Source organism: Protopterus annectens, chromosome 15.part0 (assembly GCF_019279795.1).
Source record: "Protopterus annectens isolate FY-2018-M chromosome 15.part0, PAN1.0, whole genome shotgun sequence".
In the NCBI taxonomy this organism is placed as follows: Eukaryota; Metazoa; Chordata; order Ceratodontiformes; family Protopteridae; genus Protopterus; species Protopterus annectens.
In genome coordinates, this window is record NC_056749.1 from 611,704,331 (window position 1) to 611,727,609 (window position 23,279).

General features: G+C 41.3%; 1 protein-coding gene across 1 annotated transcript in view; it reads left to right on the top strand.

Annotated features, from left to right (window-relative positions):
* LOC122789954 (transcription initiation factor TFIID subunit 9-like) overlaps positions 1–23,279 on the top strand; it is a 340,646-nt gene that overhangs the window by 279,303 nt on the left and 38,064 nt on the right. Inside the window, exon 6 of the mRNA XM_044057454.1 lies at positions 13,923–14,039. Coding sequence (XP_043913389.1) covers positions 13,923–14,039 — 117 coding nt within the window. The remainder of the gene's footprint in view (positions 1–13,922; positions 14,040–23,279) is intronic.

The window sequence follows — 23,279 nt, forward strand, 5'->3', positions numbered from 1 at the left end:
GTCACGCTTCAGTCCATTCTACCCTTTCTGGGCAAGGACAATTGGATGTGCTCGATAGATCTTCAGGATGCGTACTATCACATAAAAATTCACAGATGCTCCAGAAGATTTCTCCGCTTTCGGCTAGGGACCAGTCACTTCCAATTGAGAGCCCTGCCCTTTGGACTCACTACAGCCCCCAGAGTGTTCACCAAATGTATGGCAGCGGTTACGGCTCACCTGAGACGTCAAGGATTCCAGGTGTTTCCATATCTAGACGAGTGGCTCCTCACTGCCACCACCAGGCATCAACTTCTCCAAGCCAGAGATTACACCATTCACATTTGCAGAGGGCTAGGGATTTCTATAAATTTCGAAAAGTCTGCCTTGTCGCCTTGTCAATCTATTACTTTTATAGGCGCAAAATTGGACACCGTACAACTTTCAGCAAAGTTAACAGACCAAAGGATCTTGGACATTCAAAGTCACGTCCAGGTGATTCTTCTCAGCAACAAAATTCAGGCCAGATTTGCTCTGAAAGTATTGAGTCTTATGGCGGCCGCCATAACACTTCTTCCCTTTGCCCGCTTTTACATGCGTCTTCTACAATGGATGCTATTCGCCCAATGGTCTTTTCAACAACTTCCCATGCGTCACAAGATCATAGTAACTCCAACTTGCAAAGGGCATCTGACCTGGTGGATATCGTCCCCTCAAGTCCATCAGGGCAGACCCTTTGTTCCTCCTGCCCCGGTTGCCACGGTTACATCGGACGCCTCCCTGATCGGGTGGGGGGGGGGCATTATCAGGGCAGAATGGTCCATGGCACTTGGCAACCTTTCGAATACCATCTGCACATAAATGTCCTGGAGATGAGAGCGGTGCTTTTAACGTTGCAAGCCCTCAACGACTCTCTTCCCCTGGGAACTATTGCAGTCCAAACGGACAATATTTCCATAGTGTGGTATATCAACAAACAGGGCGGAACCAAGTCCTATCCACTGTGTCGAGAGGCTCTCAGACTTTGGCAATGGGCAATCTCTTCTCAGCGTTTTCTGATAGCAACGCATATCCCCGGGAAATCCAACATCATAGCGGACAGATTGAGCAGAGCTATTCTCATGCCTCATGAGTGGTCTCTCAAACAATCAGTGACGGAAGAGATTTTTCAGAAGTGGGGCCTTCCTTGCTGCGACCTTTTTGCTACACCTCAAAACAGCAAATGCCCAGATTCTCTCTCTTCCCCCTTCCAGGCCATCCCCCCAGAGACGCTCTAACCCGAGATTGGCCCCGGGGACTTCTTTATGCCTTTCCCCCCTTTCCGCTGATACCTCAACTAATTCAGAAAGCAACCGCCTTGAGAGCCAAGTTGATTCTCATTGCCCCTTATTGGCCTCGACAGATATGGTTTCCGTTCCTACATCGTTATCTCTTGGTACTGCCATGGCATTTGGACCCAGTTCCAGATCTTCTGACCCACCAGTCGGGGCAGCTGCACCAATCCATACCTTCTCTCAAACTCACTGCTTGGTTGCTCCACTTCCATCCTTAGCCAGGCTTCCTATGATTTCTAATCCCGTCCGGGATATCATAGTAGCTTCCCTAAAATCTTCTACCAGAAAGATTTACACTAGTAAATGGTGACATTTCTCCTTCTGGGCAAAAGCTAGGAACATAGACCCCTATACTGCTCCGATTCATTCGGTCTTGGACTTCCTAGCTGAGATTTTTCATTCAGGATCCTCTTCCTCCACAGTAAATGTTCAGCTGGCAGCCATTTCGAAATTTCATATAGGCCTTTTGGACCACAACATTATGTCACATAAACTTTGCAAGGCATTCCTTCGAGGTATCTTTTTACTTAAACTTCCGATTAGAGACCCCCCACCACAGTGGGATCTAAATTTAATTTTTAACATCCTTGATTCTTCCCCCGTTCGAACCTGCAGCTGCCTATTCTTTGAAATTGCTTTCTTGGAAGACACTTTTTCTAGTTGCCATTACTTCTGCCAGGAGAGTAACTGAGCTTCATGCTCTCTGCATTCGTCCTCCCTATTTAATATTCCATAAAGATAGGGTATCTCTAAAGACTAATCCGTCTTTCTTACCAAAAGTGGCATCGCAGACGAACCTAAATCAATCCATTGATCTTCCAGTGTTTTTCCCGAATTATTCTGATAGAGCGGAGCAAAAGTTACATTGTCTTGATGTTCACCGCCAGCTCAGATATTATCTGGACAAAACTAAACTTTTTAGGAAATTTGATCAGCTGTTTCTGTCCTATGCAGAGAACAGGAAAGGCCTTCCAGTTTACAAGGTGACTTTATCTAGATGGCTGTCTTCTGTGATCACTTACATTTATCAGCTCAGAGGCAAAGAGTTGATTTCTAAGCCAAAAGCCCATTCTACCAGAGCTCTAGCTACATCGACAGTTTTTCAAGCTAGACTTCCAAGAGACACTATTTGTGCAGCAGCCACATGGGCCTCTCCTCATACCTTTGTTTCACATTACAAATTAGACTTGGCCTCCAGAGACAGAGCGAATTTTGGTTCCACCGTTCTCAAGAGTCTGTTCCATTGACCACCCAGGATAGAGGTGCTAGGGACGTGGTCCCATCCAGCAAGAATGAAGGCGAAATTGACAACTTAACATTAAGAAGTTATGTACCTACCATAACGTTCCATGTTAGTTGTCTTCTCTCGCCTTCTTTCTTGCGTCCCGCCCTCTATCCCCCTAGCCTGGTCAGACCGAGAAGATTATGCCTCTTCTATTAAGAGGTTTTATTCCTTTTCTAGCTATTCAGCTTCTAGTGTCACTAGATTAGGTTGATCCTTTCTAGAGGATTATGATGTTATTTAGTATTGTTACTTTTTCTTCCTCTTCTACAGTTGGAAGAATATATTACTATTTCCTTAGCTACCAAACGAGATCTGGGTAGTCTCCGCCTTGCATCATGGGATATAGGGTTGCCTCGAGCTGGTAAAATTAGCTCTCGAGCTTAGCAAGTGCCGAGTCGGAGCCGAGGATCGGCTCCGAACCCCATCCAGCAAGAAAGAAGGCGAGAGAAGACAACTAACATGGAACGTTATGGTAGGTACATAACTTCTTATTCACTGGCTCTGTTTTCTGAGTTTCTCTTTTAACACTGGGAGAGCTGAAATTAAGCTCTTACTCTGTGTGCAGCCATTTTGGAAGTCCTTGTATAAGACTTCTCTTAGAAGTTGGTTCATAGATGTTGGGCGATGGCTTGTTGCATTACACACCATACTATGAGTAAATCTTAACCTTTCTGTGGCCTTTACATCCCTATTGATTGTCATATCATTGTTGGTAGAGGAGGGGGTAGCTGATGTATTTATTTTTATTTTACATTTTGATGACCTTTGTGAGTGGGCTGGTCAGCTGACCATTTTCCGTCATGCACAGGTACAGCAGTGCAGTAAAGAATAAACTTGCAGTAAAATTATTTCTAAACTTGTAGTAACATTATAGAAGCATGCAGCAAAGAAAAAACAACTTCCAGTAAAATTTATTATGGAAGAAAAAATATTAAACATAAGTTGCTAGCAAGATTGGGGAACAGAAATATTTGTATTATGTACAAGACTAAACTGTACTATAGCTAGGTTCTCCTCTATGATCCTTTTTGGTAAGCTCACAGCAGACATTAAGGCCAGGCTTGTTGCCATTCTGAAACTTAGAGTCAAGTTTCTGGGATTTTTACTTTTTTTTTTGCCCTTGGTAAGGTTGGTAATGTAATGTCTTATTGGTCAAGGGAGAAGGGTGCTGATCCTCCTTGAAGACAATAATTGCTACTCCAAAGACTTGCCTTGCTGTCTGACTTTACTTAGTCGCTATTGTTATTTTGAACAAGAATGTTGTTTTTAACTGCTCCTCCCATCTTTACTTTGGTTATGGCTTCAGAGACCTTTTATGTTCTGACTATATGGAAGAGCATTTTGGGGATCAGTTCTTTCACGTTTGGTGGACCATATTCCTTCCATTCACCTACTTTGTTTCCATGTACAAGGTGGGGTGAAAGAGGTAGTGTTTTCCCTTTTGGGATTTTAGAGGGGTCTGCCTATAATTTGTTTTTCCAGACAGTTATACCTATTGTTGTAGAGTTCTGAGGATGGATGTGAAGTTTTTGTGTGTGGCCTTAATGAGTAAGAAGGGCATGTCTTTGGACCTCTAGGTTTTGGAGGTACTGAGAATTGCTCCTTCATTGGGTGAGGGTTATCTCCCTTACTGGGGCAGCATCCTGACTCGGATAATACTGTCATTCTGAAAACCCTTTCTTGTTTATGAGGAAGGGCTTTGTACTGCTAGGAATATTCTGTCTTCTTGGGTTCCAAGTATGAATTATTTTCACGTTTGGATAGAGCTTATACCCTGTGGTGTTTCATTCGGTTTACAGATTTGCTCTTGATGTTTCAGATACTCGTATGTTAGGGACTTTTTTCTCCCACCAGGATTCCTGAGCTGTATTATGCCCTTTGTTCCTGATTGAGGGCAAAATTGAGGTGGACTCTGGCTGGTTAAGCAGTTTCTTTTGGAATGCTGCTTCTCCATTCTACTGTGAAATGAATGCCTCTTCAGCAGAATTAAGCTTTGTGTTTGGAAGGTGTTCCTTGTACTGTGGGTCTGTATAACAGTTGATGCTGGATTTTTGTCTTACTCATCCTATTCCAGTCCTGGACAACAGGTGCAAGCCTCTCTTGCACAACTCATCCTCAGAGGAGTTGGGTACCCCTTGCCTCTTTTGACATAGCAGTGATTGTTTCTTAAATGTATTTGTAATTGTTTCTTTTTCTTAGGAATGACTGGACTTGTAGTTGAGTTGGCAACTGTGTTTGTGGACCCATCGTGTGTGGTGCCATTTGTTGGCTTATGCTGTGGTCAAACTCCACTCGTCTGTAAGAATTGGAACCCTTCTGTTCAGTCTTGTTAACTGCATCTTTTGCACTACTCTTCTCCAGGCATTACTGTCCTCATTTTGACTCTGAGCTGTGCCATTTTTGGCTAGACTCTTCTACAGGATCAATTGTTAATGGTTTTGTTCTGGTGTGGTCATCTGGTACCCTCCTTTCATGTGGCTGTTTGTTTGGGATTCAACTTGACGTTGAAACCCAGGAAGGTAGGTGGTCACTACTGTAGATGAGTGAGGAGTTGTTACTGTATCACTAGATCTACAGTAGGGCCCTCCATGATCAGTCAGGAGTATTGTACCTCTCCTCCATTGTGATTGGGCAGCTCTGCTTTTGGGAGTTCCCTGCAAGTCAAGGTGGTGTATGCTAGCATACTGCATGTTAGTGCTGGATTTTACCAGATCTTCATTGATGTTCATCGTGCATACAGCTGCAGTAATCACAGATGGGTTTTCTGCCGTCAGGCGGTCCCTCGGTCGGCCGAATTCCAAAGTCTTGGCCCGGCGTCGGTTGTCGTCGCTTTCTCTTCTGACGTCAGTGAGGCCAGAGTATATAAGACACAGCCAACGCCATGTTCTTCAGTCTTTTTTGCCGTGCGGTGCCCGAAGCAGAAGCAGTTCGCAAGTGCCGGTCGGCCAGCTCCTGAATTACGAAAATTTTGGAAACCGAAGTCTTCATTAAAGCTAAGGACCCCATTGGGGAAACTTTTCTTGCCTCATACCGATGTCAGAAAAAGTTAATAATTGTATTTCTTGTGAGAAGCAAATACCGCATAAGGATTTCCACTCCCTCTGCATACCTTGTTTGGGCCCAGACCACGACGTCTCGGGCTGTCGCTTTTGCGCTACCTTCAATAAATGCACTATTAAGCGTCGGGCGGAGTTCGCCCAACACTACTTTGGTAAAGCTTTTGATTATAAAATGTCGTCGGACACTCCGACTACCGTTTTGTCCAAAAACGCAAGGAAAAGGACCAACACGCGGGGCCCGCTGGTCCGCCGACACCACGCCAAAACAGGCTACACGTGGTCCGGTTCTCAGCGAGACGCCTTTGCAGTCCCTGACTACCGACGACACTCCTTTGGCGGTGTCCTCTGTACCCGAGACCGCTGGGACCTCGGCCCTTTCCCAGACTACAACCGAAGCCTTTGCTAATGTTGAGCCTACTAATGTGGACAGGTCCACCTCCCCCCATGGTGTTTAGGCCCTCATCTTCTTTTTCAATTAAGGCCTTTACTAATTCCAAAGCAGCCAGGCATCCCACGAGGCCTGTTGCACAGTGCCCATCTCCAGGTCCCATGCCTAAAAAACAGATGCGTAAAATGGCTGAGGATTTAATTACTCTTATCAGAGGTTCTCAACCCCCTCCAGACAAGAGACCCAGAGTGGAGGAAGATTCCCCCTCTTCTAATCAGGGATCCATTTTATCAGAACATTCTGATGCAGAGGAATACTCTTACTCTCCTTTTGAGGATTCGGATGCAGAACAGTCCATCCCTTCTGTATCCCCTCCTGAGGATTTTCCTTTGGGGAAGCCTTGCACACCTTGAGGGAACACTTCCATTGGGAAGGCCAAGACTTTTCAGATTCCAAGAAAAGACTTAGGGAATTTCTTTTCTTACCTCAACAGACCTCTGGCTATACCCCCTGTTTTGGACATACTGGATGATGTCTATTCGAAGGCTTGCCTTAACCCGGATTCTCTGCCTCCTGCACCAGTCAAACCTGATAGGTATTACAGAGTACCCAGCTCTCACCAATTTCTCTTCAAAAGCCATAATGCTGACCCTGAGACCATTTCACAAGGCCCCAAGGGATTGAAGGCCTCCACTGCCAAGAATCCACTTCCTGCAGAAAGGGAATCAAGATCTTTAGAAAGGTGGGGTAAAAAGGTATATACCTCGGCCACCCTAGCCATGAGGGCCTTAAATTGTCAGTTTCATATGCTTAAATATCAACAGTTCCTGTTATCACAATTAAGGAACAAAATGTCTCAACCTGAACAACCAGATTTAAAGAAGTTACAGCATATGATGCATAGTGCAGAGCAAGTGGGTAAACACACCTTACAATGTGGTTATGATGCCCTAGAGGCTTCAAGTAGAGCGGCTGCTACGGGATCAGTCATTCGCAGACATGCTTGGCTTAGAGAACAAAACTTGCCTGATCATGTGAAAGCTAAACTTCTAGATGCTCCTTTACAAAAGGATGTGCTGTTTGGTACTAATGCTGAGGAGATATTACGGAAAATGGAAGAAAAAGCCAAATCCATGCAAACTGTCAAAACTTTTTTCCAGGTCCAACCATCACGTTTTAGCAGAAATTGGCCTTCAAAGAACTGGTCCTTTCCAGCCACTGACAAGCCCCAAAGAGGTAGATACAGACGCACAAGGGGCAGAGGGCAATCACAAGGATCATATAGAGGACGACAATGGCAAACTCCAGCACCAAGAGGTGGCGAGGACAGTGCACAACAATACAGGAAGCAAACCCAATGACTCCCTCATTTCCATGCCAAGCACGTCTCAGCTGGCAGCACCTTTGGGAGGAAAGCTAGGATTATTTGCAAACAATTGGCATATTGTCACAACAGACAAATGGATCCTGGACATTATAAACAGAGGCTACAAATTTCATTTCCACACTCTTCCAAAAATGAAAGGCATGCCAAACCTGCCACAGAATCAAAGGGCAGAGGCACAACTACAAATTTCAAAGCTCTTAAGCATGAGAGCTTTTCAAGAGGTACCTTCTCACGAACAAGGTCAAGGTTTTTATTCAAGGCTTTTTCTGGTACCAAGGAAAGGAACCGACTGGAGACCCATTTTGGACTTATCCATCCTAAACACATTTCTACTGTACCAAAATTCAAGATGCTCACATTACAGCAACTTCTTCCCATGCTGGGCAAGGAGTTTTGGCTGGTAACATTGGACCTCAAGGAGGCATACCTGCATGTCCCAATCAGACAAAGCTGCAGAAGATACCTCAGATTTCTTGCAGGTTCAATCCACTATCAATTCTCTGCATTGCCCTTTGGCTTATCTACTGCGCCCAGAGTATTCACAAAGTGCCTGGCATCAGTGATTGCCTACTGCAGACTTCAAGGGATACAAATTTACCCTTATTTGGATGACTGCCTGATCCAAGCGGACAGCAAGCACATACTTCTGGAACATCTGACATATGTGACAAGGCTATTGCATGCTCTGGGATACACAATCAACAAAGAGAAATCAAGGCTAACACCATCTCAGAAAATAACCTTCCTAGGTGCCAACTTGGACACAAACACCCAGATGGCCTATCTTACGCCAGAAAAACAAGGGCAACTATCTCAGTACTTCAAAATACTAGCAAAAAGTACCAGGCTTACTGCAAGGAAAATCCTGCAGGCTCTGGGATTCATGGCATCTTGCATTCTTTTAATCCCATGTGCAAAGCTGCATATGAGGAAACTTCAATGGTACCTAAAAAACCTATGGTCTCAACACAGTCACAGTTTGGAAACAATACTACCAATAATCCCATGTTTGCAAAAGGAATTTCTATGGTGGGCCCAAGCATGTCAAGCAAACACAGGCCTCCCATTCTGCAAGCCTCAAGCAGAGCAAGCTATCACAACAGGCGCCTCAGATTACGCTTGGGGGGCACATGACGGACAGGTGCATCCAGGGCAAATGGTCCCAAAGAAAAGCACCTCCACATCAATCAAAAGAAATGCTAGCAGTAATAAATGCAATTACAGCTTTCAAGGACTTCCTGCATCCAGGACAATTACTCATAAGAACAGACAACACCACAGTAATGTGGTACATAAACAAACAAGGAGGAACACATTCATACCCCTTGTGCAGACTAGCCATGACCCTTTGGAACTTGGCTCTGGAATGGCAAATCGAACTTCAAGCACAGTACCTGCCAGGATTGGAAAACACACTGGCAGACAAATTAAGCAGAAATATGACAGATCCACACGAATGGAAGTTACATCCGCAGGTGTTTGCAGAAATAACCCAAGTGTGGGGGAGGCCAGACATAGATCTTTTTGCCTCCCACAGGAATCATCAATTGGAAAAGTTTTGTTCGAGGACCTTTCATCCAAAGGCCTGGAGAGTGGACACCCTTTCATTCAGTTGGACAGCATGGACAGTTTACGCATTCCCACCTCTGCCTCTTCTGCCCAAGGTACTTTTGAAAGCAAGAGCAGACAGACCGAAGATGATACTGATTTCTCCAGATTGGCCAAGGCAGCACTGGTACCCATTGCTGAGGAGCCTAACACATACTCCTCCGTGGTCCCTGCCTCTAATGCCACTTCTGCTGACTCAGCACAGTTACAAAACTCTCTACAGTCAGCTGAAAGCACTCAATCTCGCTGCATGGAAAATTCCTTAACACCACAACAGACCCTACTCTCCAAGGAGGTGCAGGATGTCATTTTGGAGGCCAGAAGACCATCTACTAGAAAAGCTTACTCCGCAAAATGGAAGCGGTTTTGTTCTTGGAATGCGAAAAAAGGCCAGGACCCTAGAAAACTGAACTTGCCTCAGGTATTACAGTATCTAGCTGAGCTGCTGAACAGTGGACTTTCATTTTCTTCCATAAAAATCCATGCCTCAGCTATTTCTGCAGAATACAACACGGATACCCCTTTATTTTCTCACCCACTCTTACGACAGTTCCTCAGAGGGGCTAAGAATATTAGACCACCAAGGAAACAACCAATACCAGCCTGGGATCTTAATTACATACTAGAAAAATTAACATTGCCTCCTTTTGAACCAGCTGCCTCAACAGATTTGCAATATTTGTCCTGGAAAACTGCCTTCCTTCTGGCTATCACTTCAGCTCGTAGAGTTTGAATTACAGGCCCTCATGGCGGTGCAGCCCTTTATCATTTTCCATCAGGACAGGGTCTCCCTTCGCACCAACCCATCATTTATGCCTAAAGTGGTATCTAGGGTAGCTTTAAATCAAGCCATACACCTTCCTACCTTTTACCCCAATCCTCAAAACAAAGGGGAAAGGCTGCTACATTCCTTAGACATCCATAGGCAGCTACGTTACTATTTGGACAGAACAAAGTCCTTCAGGAAATCAGAACAACTCTTTGTGTCCTATGCTGTAGGGGCTCAAGGGAAGCCAGTTTCCAAGCAGACTATTTCAAAGTGGATAGGCCACTGCATACGGTTTTGTTATTCCTATCATGGGAAATCTGTTCCTACAGGTATCAGATCACACTCCACCAGGGCCACAGCTACCTCTACAGCCTTCCTCAGAGGAGTTCCTACCAAAGATATTCTGGAGGCAGCCACTTGGAGTTCTGTACATACCTTCACAAAACACTACCACCTGCCTTTATATTCCAGAACAAGAGCAGGCTTTGCCACTGCTGTTTTGCAGGGCATTCTGGCTCAACCCACTTCCTCCTAGTACCTACCACCCTGTGCATAGCTTTGGGATTCTACCCATCTGTGATTACTGCAGCTGTATGCACGATGAACATAGTACAGATTTGTACCTACCATAAATGTAGATGTTCGAGTGCTAATACAGCTGCAGTACAGGTTTCCCTCCCTCCTTCCCCACTTGGTAATGGCATGGGGCCTAACAACCTCTTCATACAGCTTGACTGGGTTATCCTTCTAAGGTTTATTTGCTTGCAACCACTGTTTTTGGATTATATGGCATTACATGTATACGCATATAAGCATAATTTATGTATTGCCTTCTTTCGGGGGGCACCTGACATCTGGGGCAAGAAAGACTGAAGAACATGGCGTCGGCTGTGTCTTACATACTCTGGCCTCACTGACGTCAGAAGAGAAAGCGATGACAACCGACGCCGGACCAAGACTTTGGAATTCGGCCGACCGAGGGACCGCCTGACGGCAGAAAACCCATCTGTGATTACTGCAGTTGTATTAGCACTCGAACATCTTCATTTATGGTAGGTACAAAACTGTACTTTTTCTTCATTTGCAGGAAGGTTCTTATTGATTGGGGGTAAACTGGTGGATTTAGGGGATGAGCACACCTAAATTCTGGCCTTGTAACGTCAATGTTTACATCTATAGAGGCTTTCACCTGTTATCAAACAGTTGAACTTAAAAAAAATGCCAGATGTTGATTCGCTGACAGGGTGAGACCAACCATATGATTCATCAAGGGAGATTATCTCATCAATCAACTGATATGGTAAGATTGTATCTTTCATTTATGGTGAGATCATTGTTTAAGGATTGAATGAAGAGCAATTGGTTGCACATTTGCCTAAGAAGAGTGAGGGAGGTAATGGCAGATGCGCTTAAAACCTGAAGTTAGTATCCGTTAAGCTTCATTAATTTGCTGATACCCTAGTTTAAAATGTTTAGTTGAGTTTGGTCATAGCTGAAGTTTATTTTTCAGGTACTCCAGTACCACAGACTGTGACAGTCCCTACAAAAGTTGGCACACCTGTTTCACTGACTAGTCAGAGATTTACAGTACAGATTCCTTCTTCACAGGCAGCGACAGTAAAATCAGGTGAAACATTTTCTTAATTACAATTAGATGTCTTTCTGTATCATCTCCATTGAATTTGTTTCATTGTGCATGTATGACCTGCAAAAAATTAGATTTTGACCATTAACAGTTTGACATTTTGATGTTGAGTCAGTAGTTTTCTTTCTTTTCTAATCCAACTGTGAATTTATGTGCTCTGTTGTTTGTTCAGCCATCCTTTAGTCTGTCTTTTTTCGTTGATTTCAGAGTGGCATTAGGCCATATTTGGTTCTGACAGGTGAGTGGTTGAAGTCAGGATAAATACTGAGATGAGAAGCCAGTATTTTTGAAGCAGACATACAGACACACACAGACTTTCTCTCTCTCTCTCTCTCTCTTGAACACCGAGAAGAAATGTATCATTCAGCCCACCAGCATATTTTTAAATGTTCCAACAAATCACCGGAACCACCACTCCAAAATCCCCCCGGCCTCCCCATGGAAAATTCCTTAACACCACAACAGACCCTACTCTCCAAGGAGGTGCAGGATGTCATTTTGGAGGCCAGAAGACCATCTACTAGAAAAGCTTACTCCGCAAAATGGAAGCGGTTTTGTTCTTGGAATGCGAAAAAGGGCCAGGACCCTAGAAAACTGAACTTGCCTCAGGTATTACAGTATCTAGCTGAGCTGCTGAACAGTGGACTTTCATTTTCTTCCATAAAAATCCATGCCTCAGCTATTTCTGCAGAATACAACACGGATCCCCTTTATTTTCTCACCCACTCTTATGACAGTTCCTCAGAGGGGCTAAGAATATTAGACCACCAAGGAAACAACCAATACCAGCCTGGGATCTTAATTACATACTAGAAAAATTAACATTGCCTCCTTTTGAACCAGCTGCCTCAACAGATTTGCAATATTTGTCCTGGAAAACTGCCTTCCTTCTGGCTATCACTTCAGCTCGTGAGTTTCGGAATTACAGGCCCTCATGGCGGTGCAGCCCTTTATCATTTTCCATCAGGACAGGGTCTCCCTTCGCACCAACCCATCATTTATGCCTAAAGTGGTATCTAGGGTAGCTTTAAATCAAGCCATACACCTTCCTACCTTTTACCCCAATCCTCAAAACAAAGGGGAAAGGCTGCTGCATTCCTTAGACATCCATAGGCAGCTACGTTACTATTTGGACAGAACAAAGTCCTTCAGGCAATCAGAACAACTCTTTGTGTCCTATGCTGTAGGGGCTCAAGGGAAGCCAGTTTCAAAGCAGACTATTTCTAAGTGGATAGGCCACTGCATAAGGTTTTTTTGTTCCTATCATGGGAAATCTGCTCCTACAGGTATCAGATCACACTCCACCAGGGCCACAGCTACCTCTACAGCCTTCCTCAGAGGAGTTCCTACCAAAGACATTCTGGAGGCAGCCACTTGGAGTTCTGTACATACCTTCACAAAACACTACCACTTGCCTTTATATTCCAGAACAAGAGCAGGCTTTGCCACTGCTGTTTTGCAGGGCATTCTGGCTCAACCCACTTCCTCCTAGTACCTACCACCCTGTGCATAGCTTTGGGATTCTACCCATCTGTGATTACTGCAGCTGTATGCACGATGAACATAGTACAGATTTGTACCTACCATAAATGTAGATGTTCGAGTGCTAATACAGCTGCAGTACAGGTTTCCTCCCTCCTTCCCCACTTGGGAATGGCATGGGGCCTAACGAAAAACCTCTTCATACAGCTTGACTGGGTTATCCTTCTAAGGTTTATTTGCTTGCAACCACTGTTTTTGGATTATATGGCATTACATGTATAATGCATAAGCATAATTTATGTATTGCCTTCTTTCGGGGGGCACCTGACATCTGGGGCAAGAAAGACTGAAGAACATGGCGTCGGCTGTGTCTTACATACTCTGGCCTCACTGACGTCAGAAGAGAAAGCGATGACAACCGACGCCGGACCAAGACTTTGGAATTCGGCCGACCGAGGGACCGCCTGACGGCAGAAACCCATCTGTGATTACTGCAGCTGTATTAGCACTCGAACATCTACATTTATGGTAGGTACAAAACTGTACTTTTTCTTCATTTGCAGGAAGGTTCTTATTGATTGGGGGTAAACTGGTGGATTTAGGGGATGAGCACACCTAAATTCTGGCCTTGTAACGTCAATGTTTACATCTCTAGAGGCTTTCACCTGTTATCAAACAGTTGAACTTAAAAAAAATGCCAGATGTTGATTCGCTGACAGGGTGAGACCAACCATATGATTCATCAAGGGAGATTCTCTCATCAATCAACTGATATGGTAAGATTGTATCTTTCATTTATGGTGAGATCATTGTTTAAGGATTGAATGAAGAGCAATTGGTTGCACATTTGCCTAAGAAGAGTGAGGGAGGTCATGGCAGATGCACTTAAAACCTGAAGTTAGTATCCTATAAGCTTCATTAATTTGCTGATACCCTAGTTTAAAATGTTTAGTTGAGTTTGGTCATAGCTGAAGTTTATTTTTCAGGTACTCCAGTAACACAGACTGTGACAGTCCCTACAAAAGTTGGCACACCTGTTTCACTGACTAGTCAGAGATTTACAGTACAGATTCCTTCTTCACAGGCAGCGACAGTAAAATCAGGTGAAACATTTTCTTAATTACAATTAGATGTCTTTCTGTATCATCTCCATTGAATTTGTTTCATTGTGCATGTATGACCTGCAAAAAATTAGATTTTGACCATTAACAGTTTGACATTTTGATGTTGAGTCAGTAGTTTTCTTTCTTTTCTAATCCAACTGTGAATTTATGTGCTCTGTTGTTTGTTCAGCCATCCTTTATCTGTCTTTTTTCATTGATTTCAGAGTGGCATTAGGCCATATTTGGTTCTGACAGGTGAGTGGTTGAAGTCAGGATAAATACTGAGATGAGAAGCCAGTATTTTTGAGGCAGACATACAGACACGCACAGACTTTTTCTCTCTCTCTCTCTCTCTCGAACACCTAGAAGAAATGTATCATTCAGCCCACCAGCATATTTTTAAATGTAGTAGGAAACCCTTTGTAAGACTAGGAAAACTTGCAAAATTCCACATGAAAGACACCCTAGTCATGAATTAGACTGTTTTGATTTTATTATAATATGAATTTATAACAAAAGGCATTATATTTTCAGTTTAAAGTGTGTGATTATTTTTTGAGATGCAGTATTACATCAACCTAATCATAAATCAGTATTCTGACATTCACTTTTGTGTTGCTGTCAAATAACTGCTGTAGTTGCGCTAAAAACCAAGCCATTTTTTTTCCTGTAAGCGGCTTTGGAAGACAATATTAACTAAGTCTATCAGTCTTCTGGGGTTATACCTAAATTATTCCAGTAAAGGAGAGTACTTGTTGCATACTTTGGATTTCCACAGTTAGTTTGGATTCTACCTGCACATCCCCAAAACATTCCATGTATTATAAACTGGACATAATCTTTAGAACCAGAACTGTATTTTGGGCTTTGGTTCTCAGAGGTATCCTGTTATGATTTTAATCAGGCATTCAGGTAGCTTGGCATTCTTTCCCAACTGTCAGATTGAACAGATGGATAAAATAAAATAAGAAAGTTTTGTACTTACCATAATGCTGGATCTTTTTCATCCAGATCTGTCCAATGCAACCTCCCTCATACAAATTACCATATTTTATCTAAGTAAGAGGTTAGTACTTGCCTCCTGGTACATGTAGTCACCAGACAGCAAACTTAATATGTAGGGGAAGCTCTTGGGATTGAGAGAAGAATGCAGAATAATTCCATAACCATGCTATGTACAAAGTTTTAAAAGATTTCATCTTAAATCTTACACAATGGCAAACAAACTCAACTACATTAATATTTGACCTCTGTCTAGTGCAGGTAAATAGACATTAACTGTTGTAACTAAACACAGTAGAGACTGCCAAGAACGATACAGATTTCCACTCCACAACCACTGTAGGTATCCAAACACTTTATTGATTTCTCCAAAAAAAAAGTTGAGCGCTTTCTTCCCACAATCGGGTCTTCCTCAGAACATTTAAAACACCAAACAACTTGCTCTTTAAATACCCATAGGCAACCACCCCACCTATTCCAGTTAAACAATTAACATCCTCACAGAATACTTAAAGCAATCCTACTCAAAAAACACATTTACTCAAAACACACACACACAATACCCCATTTTATTCACTGGGAAAATAACATTGATGGCAACAACCATAAATTCATATCCTAATACTTCAATAAAAAGTTTATATAAAATGATATTTGTTAAAAAGTATTGTTTATACAAATTTTTATATACACATAATAAATTTGAACATTAAAACCTAAAAATTAATAAAATACTTATATGCAAAAACATTCCTCCTTCATACTTCCTGTAACTATGTCTAAGTATTAAACAATGTACTTAAAGTGGCTTTGAACAACAAGAAGATGAACAATATATAAATGTGTATAAAAAGCATTATACTTGGTTTTAATTTAACCTAAAATGTTTTTTAACTTCAAAATACACATAATATTTACATTCTCATTAATTCCTGGGGGCGTTTAGTCTCAATTGCCACCTTAATTCACATAAATCTAAGTGCACATCCAATATTGCCCCTTGAGTGTCCTTGACAATTTGCTGGAGTACTAAAAATTTAAAAGTGTGCCCATTAAATTCCTGTATATATCTGCTTAAAGCATTGGTAATTTTCTGATTTCTTATGTCTAATAGATGCTCCCTCATCTTATCCTTAAATTTCCTGCAAGTCTTACTGACATAGAATGCGGAACACATTTGGCACTTAGCCAAGTAGACCACATTCCTGCTATTGCAGTTAAAATGACCAGTAATGTGTAATGCCCAGTTGTTAAAAACAAATGTGTCCTTAGTTTCCAGTATATTTTTACAAGTGCCCACTCCACATTTATAATTTCCGTTAATCCTAAACAGGGCCAAACCAGTTTGCTTATTCCTTTTGTTGTTATTACCGTTTGCTTCCATCATATTCCAGGTTTTATACCAATTTTTCCAGTAAGACAGTCATCACATGCCAAAATTCCCCAATTTCGTCTAATAATTTCCGCTATTTCCTCCCCGTCCAGATTATATGTTGTAATGAAACTAAGTGATTCGTAAACCTTTTTTATTATTCTTTTCTGATATGGGTTCACCTGAATCAAAAACTACACCTATTTCACCTCCTTTTAAGATTGGCTTAAATACCCAGCAAAGCCTTTTGGTTTTCACCTCTTTGACAATCTTTTGTATCATATTAGCGGGGTACCCTCTCTTCTTGAATAATTGGGCAATAAATTCCACTTCACATTCAAATGCTATATCATCACTTACCATACGGGCAGCCCTCACCATTTGCCCCTGAACAATGGACTTTTTTTGGGATAAAGGATGCCAACTTGAAAAATCTAAATAAGCATTGGAAAAAGTTGGTTTCCGATAAATTTCCGAACTGAGCTTTTTATCTACACAATCCAACTTCAGATTCACATCCAAATATGTGATACTCTCTCTACTATAAGTGTATGTAAATCTCAAAAAATGGGTTGTTGCGTTAATATACTCAAAAAAATCAATGAGAGTCTCAAAAGTTCCATCCCAAATTAGGAAAATATCATACAAAAAACAAGTAAAAATCTTAATGTGTTCAGCAAAGGGACTTTTGAATATGTATTCCTGCTCCCAATATGCCATCACATAGTTGGCAAAAATTGGGGCACAGGCTGCCCCCATGGCTACCCCAGTTGCCTGTTTGTAGTACTGGCCTTCAAAGAAAATGTAATTATTACACAACACCATCTCCATAAGAGCTGACAGTTTGTTAATCTCATCCTGCTCATACAGCCCCGTCTTTAATAATTGCATTTCCAACCAGTTAAGACCTGTTTTATGTGGGATTATGGAGAACAGTTTGCAAACATCTATGGTCACCAATATCATGTCATTGCTTACCCTTACTCCATTCATTTTCTCCAAAAAAATGCCATGAATCCTTACATATATATTCATATACACCCAAACCTTTTCTCAACTTTTGGTCCAGAAACTTGCTAACAAAACAAGTATTTGCACTTTTTCCATCAACTATCAGTCTAAATGCTGGTTAAGGCTTTATGCAGTTTTGGTATACCAAATATTTTTGGGACCATAGGATGCTCATTTCTTAAATATTTATATTTATTTTCATCAATTTCAAGTACCATATTCTCCAAAGCCAAATCAATATTCCTATTCATAATATTAACTTAGTTTAATGAACATTCCTCGTATGTATTATCCATAAGAAGCATGTTCATAGCGTTTGAATAATCATTCGCATCCATTATGGCTAAACCATTACCCTTGTCGGGCTTCATAACCCTAATCGTTTTGTCATTCACTATTTCAGCCAAAAAACATTTTCTTGCTTCATAAGATTATATTCAACATTCACTTTTTTGTGTCCCAACACCCTTCTAATTTCCATTTTACATACCTTATCATACACTGCAATGCAATTATTAGTTGGAGGGTTAAAAATGCTTGGTTTTCTTAAAGTTGCCTGTTCACACATTAAATCACTATTAAACCATGCTTTACAGTTTAATTTATGCATGAACAGCTTTAAATCCATAAGCGTCTGTGCTAAATCACCCCTTCTACTTGGCACAAACGTCAAACCTTTGGAAATTAAGTTAGCATGCTCCGTCGTTAAATTTTTACCTGAATAGTTATAAATTTTAAAGTCACCAACACTACTCATAATTTCAACAGGTGCAAGCATTTTTTGTCCATTAAATCCATCAAAATGTCTAAATCTTCACTACTGTTAAAAACCGCATTTTCTTCACTTTGCAAGTTGCCGTCAAAACAGTCATTCACCTCTGGACAGAGTTCGGCATCAGTGTGGATAAACCTCTGTCCAAAAACATCACCCATATCATTTGTATCTATCCCAAAGTTATCAGTACTCACATTACCAAGTTCAGTTGATGTTTACGATCAACTGTTCAGATAAAAATGTTTCCCCTTCTGGTTTTTCATTCTCAAGTTTTTTGGTTCATACTTGCATCTGCCGAGGCATTGATAATAGCCCATCCCAGCCTTTTGTGGCCAACTTAGGCCCCGAAGTATGGGGAACTATAGTGACACTGAGGTAATCCTGGGTATATATAAGCGATCTCCATCATTGATTCAAGATTTCTCTGAACAAGGCCAGTTATCCTTTTGGTGAGGAACTGGTCTGATGAGTGATGAGTAAAGGAGACTATGACCTCCCTTGCTACTATCAACCTGGGTCCCCAGGTCCCTGAACTTCTTTCTGTGCTCGGTGGTTGCACCTATTTGGTTGCTAAGGGGCCTTGTTTTAAGGCCTTAGCCAGATCGAGGTAGGCTGTATGGAGACTGCCTCAGACCTCATCAATGGCTTTGGTGACTGTTTGAAAAGTCAACCAAGTTTAAAGGCATGATCTGCCTTTGACAAAAAAAAACTGGGTTGGATCCAAAAAAGTCTGCAAATTCCTATTATTTATGAGGTCCATTATGATCCTCCATGGCTTTGCAGATAAGGCTTGTCAAGCCTATAATGGGGTAATTTTCAGCCAGTATGTTGGCAATGTCTGTAGGATCAGTAATCTTCACATCATTTTGAACTAGTCTGAGCATATCTTTCTTATAGCTAAAGAAGGCCTTATGATTGTCTTTTGAGTCTTTGGCTAAAAATGTGCCTGTTGATACTCCCTTTCTCTAATACGCTCAGAGCGTCGTAAATCTCCACCATTTTGTTAATGCCATCCTGTTTCCTGTTCAGAAACCCTTCTTGGACTTGACGGCGTCTCCCGTCGATTTTGCTCCTCCTCATTGATACCCGACTGGTCGTTACCATGGCGCCCAGCCGAAAAGGGATAGAGATAAGGTCCTGGCTTTTGGCTCCTGGCTTTTGACCTGAATGTAGGGACAAAAGTTGGAAAGTGTCCCCCTAGTATTGTATATAGGAAGGATAGGTCCCTTAAAAACATGTTTGAGCATAATGAAAATGCACATGGCCTTTCAAACAGAGCTAAAGGTAATACAAAATGTGGAAAGTACAATTATTGTTGCCACATCTTTGAAACAGGAGAGCAGTTTAAATTGAATAAAAACAAATCTATCTCTATAAAGGGACACTACAACTGTAGTAGCATTAATGTGGTTTATTTGGCTAAATGTGAAAAATGTTTGGCATTTTATGTAGGAAAGACCTCCAGAGCATTTAAGACACGCATCAGTGAACATCTTTATGACATAAAGAAAAGAAAAATAACTAACACTTTATTTAGACATATTAAAGACAGTGGGACACACTCATTTAAGTTCTTGGCTATTGATCATATAGTAAAGGACCCTCAGGGTAAAATAGTAGACTTGTACTTGGATGCAAATGAATTGAGATGGCAGTTAAGGGTTGGATGCCACCCAATTTCCTGGATTAAATGAGGCAGTTAATATTGCATGTATTTTAAAATTAAAACATATTATGGGCTAGATGGTTTGAAGTGTCCTATAAGGCACAATCAAATTAAATATGAGGTGTGTTTTAATGTTTTAAATGTTTTACAATGTTAAACACAATATGAGTGAGTTTCAATAATTTATTTATTTACTTACTTATTTTTTGATAAATTACGTAGTGTGTTTTTAAGGTGTAATTAAGTGATTCATGTGACATCATTAAGCAAGGGTATTTAAGAGCTGGGTTTGTAATGAAATTTGTTCTGATGAAGTCTCTTGAAGGAGAAGAAAGCACTTCGCCGTTACCAATAAAGTTTGGCATTTATTTGCAACTCCTTTTGTCTCACCTGATTTGGAGCTGTGAGCTGTTGTGGTTTGAAGGTTCTGGAATATACAGGAATTTAATGGGCACACTTTTAAATTGTTAGTACTCCAGCAAATTGTCAAGGACACGCAAGGGGCAATATTGGATATGCACTTGGATTTATGTGAATTAAGGTGGCAGTTGAGACTAAATGCCACCCAGTCCCCAGGAATTAATGAGAATGTTAATATTATGTGTATTTTGAAGTTAAAAAACATTTTAGATTAAATTAAAACCAAGTCTAATACTTTTTATACACATTTATATATTGCTCATTTTCTTGTTGTTCAAAGCCACTTTCAGTACATTGTTTAATATTTAGGCATAGTTACAGGAAGTATGAAGGAGGAATGTTTTTGCATACAAGTATTTTATTAATTTTTAGGTTTTAATGTTCAAATTTATTATGTGTATATAAAAATTTGTATAAGCAATAATTTTTAACAAATATTATCATTTTATATAAATATAAACTTTTTATTGAAGTATTAAGATATGAATTTATGGTAGTTGCCATCAATGTTATTTCCCCAGTGGAGAAAATGTGGTTTTGTGTGTGTTTTTTTGAGTAAATGTGTTTTTTGAGTAGGATTGCTTTAAGTATTCTGTGAGAATGTTTATTGTTTAATTGGAATAGGTGGGGTGGTTGCCTATGGGTATTTAAGAGCAAGTTGTTTGGTGTTTTAAATGTTCTGAGGAAGACCCGATTGTGGGAAGAAAGTGCTCAACTTGTAGTTTGGAGAAATCAATAAAGTGTTTGGATACCTACAGTGGTTGTGGAGTGGAAATCTGTATCGTTCTAGACATTAACTGTTGTTTTTATGATATTGGTATATATAGATATAATTTTCATATTTTTCTAAATATCTGAACAACCAACAGTTAACAATAAACAGATGTCCAGGGAGGCATCCAGTGAGTACCCTCTGACATCATATGGTACAGCCATGTACACAGACAGAGCACCTTAGCCTCATATGAAAGCTCTCAGTTAAGTGAATAAAATGGTGCTGACAGTATGTGTTTAACTTGAGAGGTTGCTGAGATATTGTAAGTTGTTTATAAAGTATAACAGATGTGATGTTTACTGTGACTTATAAAGTTCAGTACAAGACCTAAAACCTAAAGAATACTACCACTATAAACATAATTTGTGGTGAAGAGTTTGTTATTTATACTTTTTCATAATCCCTATGGTTCCAGAAATATGAACATTTTTTTAAATGTGAGGACATCATTTGATTCTGTCAAAAGGGTTACACTCCGCCCATTAGAAGTTGTAGTGCAAACTTCCTGAGCTCCATTGGAGTGAATGAGTTAAGGTCAACTGTTAATGCTGTGGTCTAGCATAGCTTGCCAAGCAATTTCATTAAGAAAGTGCTGCATCTCCATCCACTTTTGAAGGCTGAACTTCATGGTTGGAAGATTTTTTTCCATCCCACATTCCAACCCACTGGTTCAGTCTTGTTAGAAAACCTATCCTGGAAAGTACATTTCCTGGTCACTATTACTTAAGCTTGCATGATCAAAGAGTTGCAGGTCCTTGTGTAGAAAACCTTGTCTACTTTTTCACAAGTAACTGGTATCCGCAAAATCAGCCCTCATTTACTTCTGAAAGTGATTTTCAAAATGCCTTGACCCAGTCCCTTAGTTCCCTATTTCTTTTATGGGAGGAAAGCCAGAAGAGAAAGTTATTCACATCGTGAAGGTGCATCACCAGCTTATCTGATAACTGAAGCAGATGCCTAAGTTAAAAAAGACTGAAGACCTTTTTTGCATTGTTTGTTCCTGGGAGAAGAGGGCTCGTAATCAATTTTTTTTTAACTTGTGGCTTGACAGTTGCATTATCGGTTATGGTCAAACAACCCACTAACTGCTGGGAAATGTGCCCAGTCAGTGACCTAGTAGAAGAGTAGCTGCTTTCAGTGCTTTATTCAGGCAGGTCTTCATTGCAGACGTGCTGAGTAGCCACTTGGACCTTGATGTGTAACTCTACCAAACATTACTGTTTTTTGTTCACAGCTCCACGGGTTTGACCTGCTTTTGTACCTTGATAATTCCAGATTCAGCCTTTTGTCCTTGTTCTGTGGTCTGTCCTCCACCTCTGGCACCTTCCATTCTGTTGGATTTACTACTTGGAGTTCAGCTACCATCAGAGAGGGGTCATCATGTTAAATGCAGCACATACAAAGTTCATTTGATTTGTTGCTGTAATTCCTTATCCATGGCGATGGACATCTGCACTTTGATCTGACTTCCAGAGCTTTCAGAGATCTTTCCAGTGAGGAACTTGTCTCCACCCCTTGCTTGGAAGAACTTCTTTGAGCACAAAAGAAGTTATGGCTTTAGCTGCTGTGGTGGCATAGAGGGATAAACTGACTATGGCCCAGGCGACCTGCGTTCAGTTAGCAGTTTGGGTGACTGACAACAGGGATGGATGGGTGTGCCATGCCTGGGGAGAAGGGCTTTCACTGATGCTTCCTAAAGGGAAATGTGGTATAAATAGGAGAATCTCCCTTGGACATATGTCAGTGAGTACAGGTGAGGGGGCAGGGAAAGTGGTAGATCATACTGAGAGGGGAAAAAAAAACCCTGGCTAGAAGATGGAAAAGCAGACCTCCCCAGTACAGCCTTAGGTTCCTCTGTGGCACCAGTGTAAATGTGGGCATTGGACCAGGAGTGAATTGGAGTGCCAGTAGACCTAGCATAGGACGTAGAGCACTGGGATAGCTGTTAGATCGACAGTAAGGTGGGAGGTTCATATTTAAACAGAAGGACATCTACCAACCATTGGTGTGGGGAATCTCCTTCTTTTAGTGCATAGAAAGTTCTAGGAATTTATGTTGGCCATCTGGAGAGTGGCCCATGTCTTTGCAACTTCTCCAGGTCTGCTTATATTCCAAACCTTTCTGTGGATAGCTTATTTTATTTTGGGCTGTTACTAATTAAAAGGCTGTTACTTAGTATGGTAGTTCCCACTACACCTGAGGGGTGGGTAGGAGGGAGA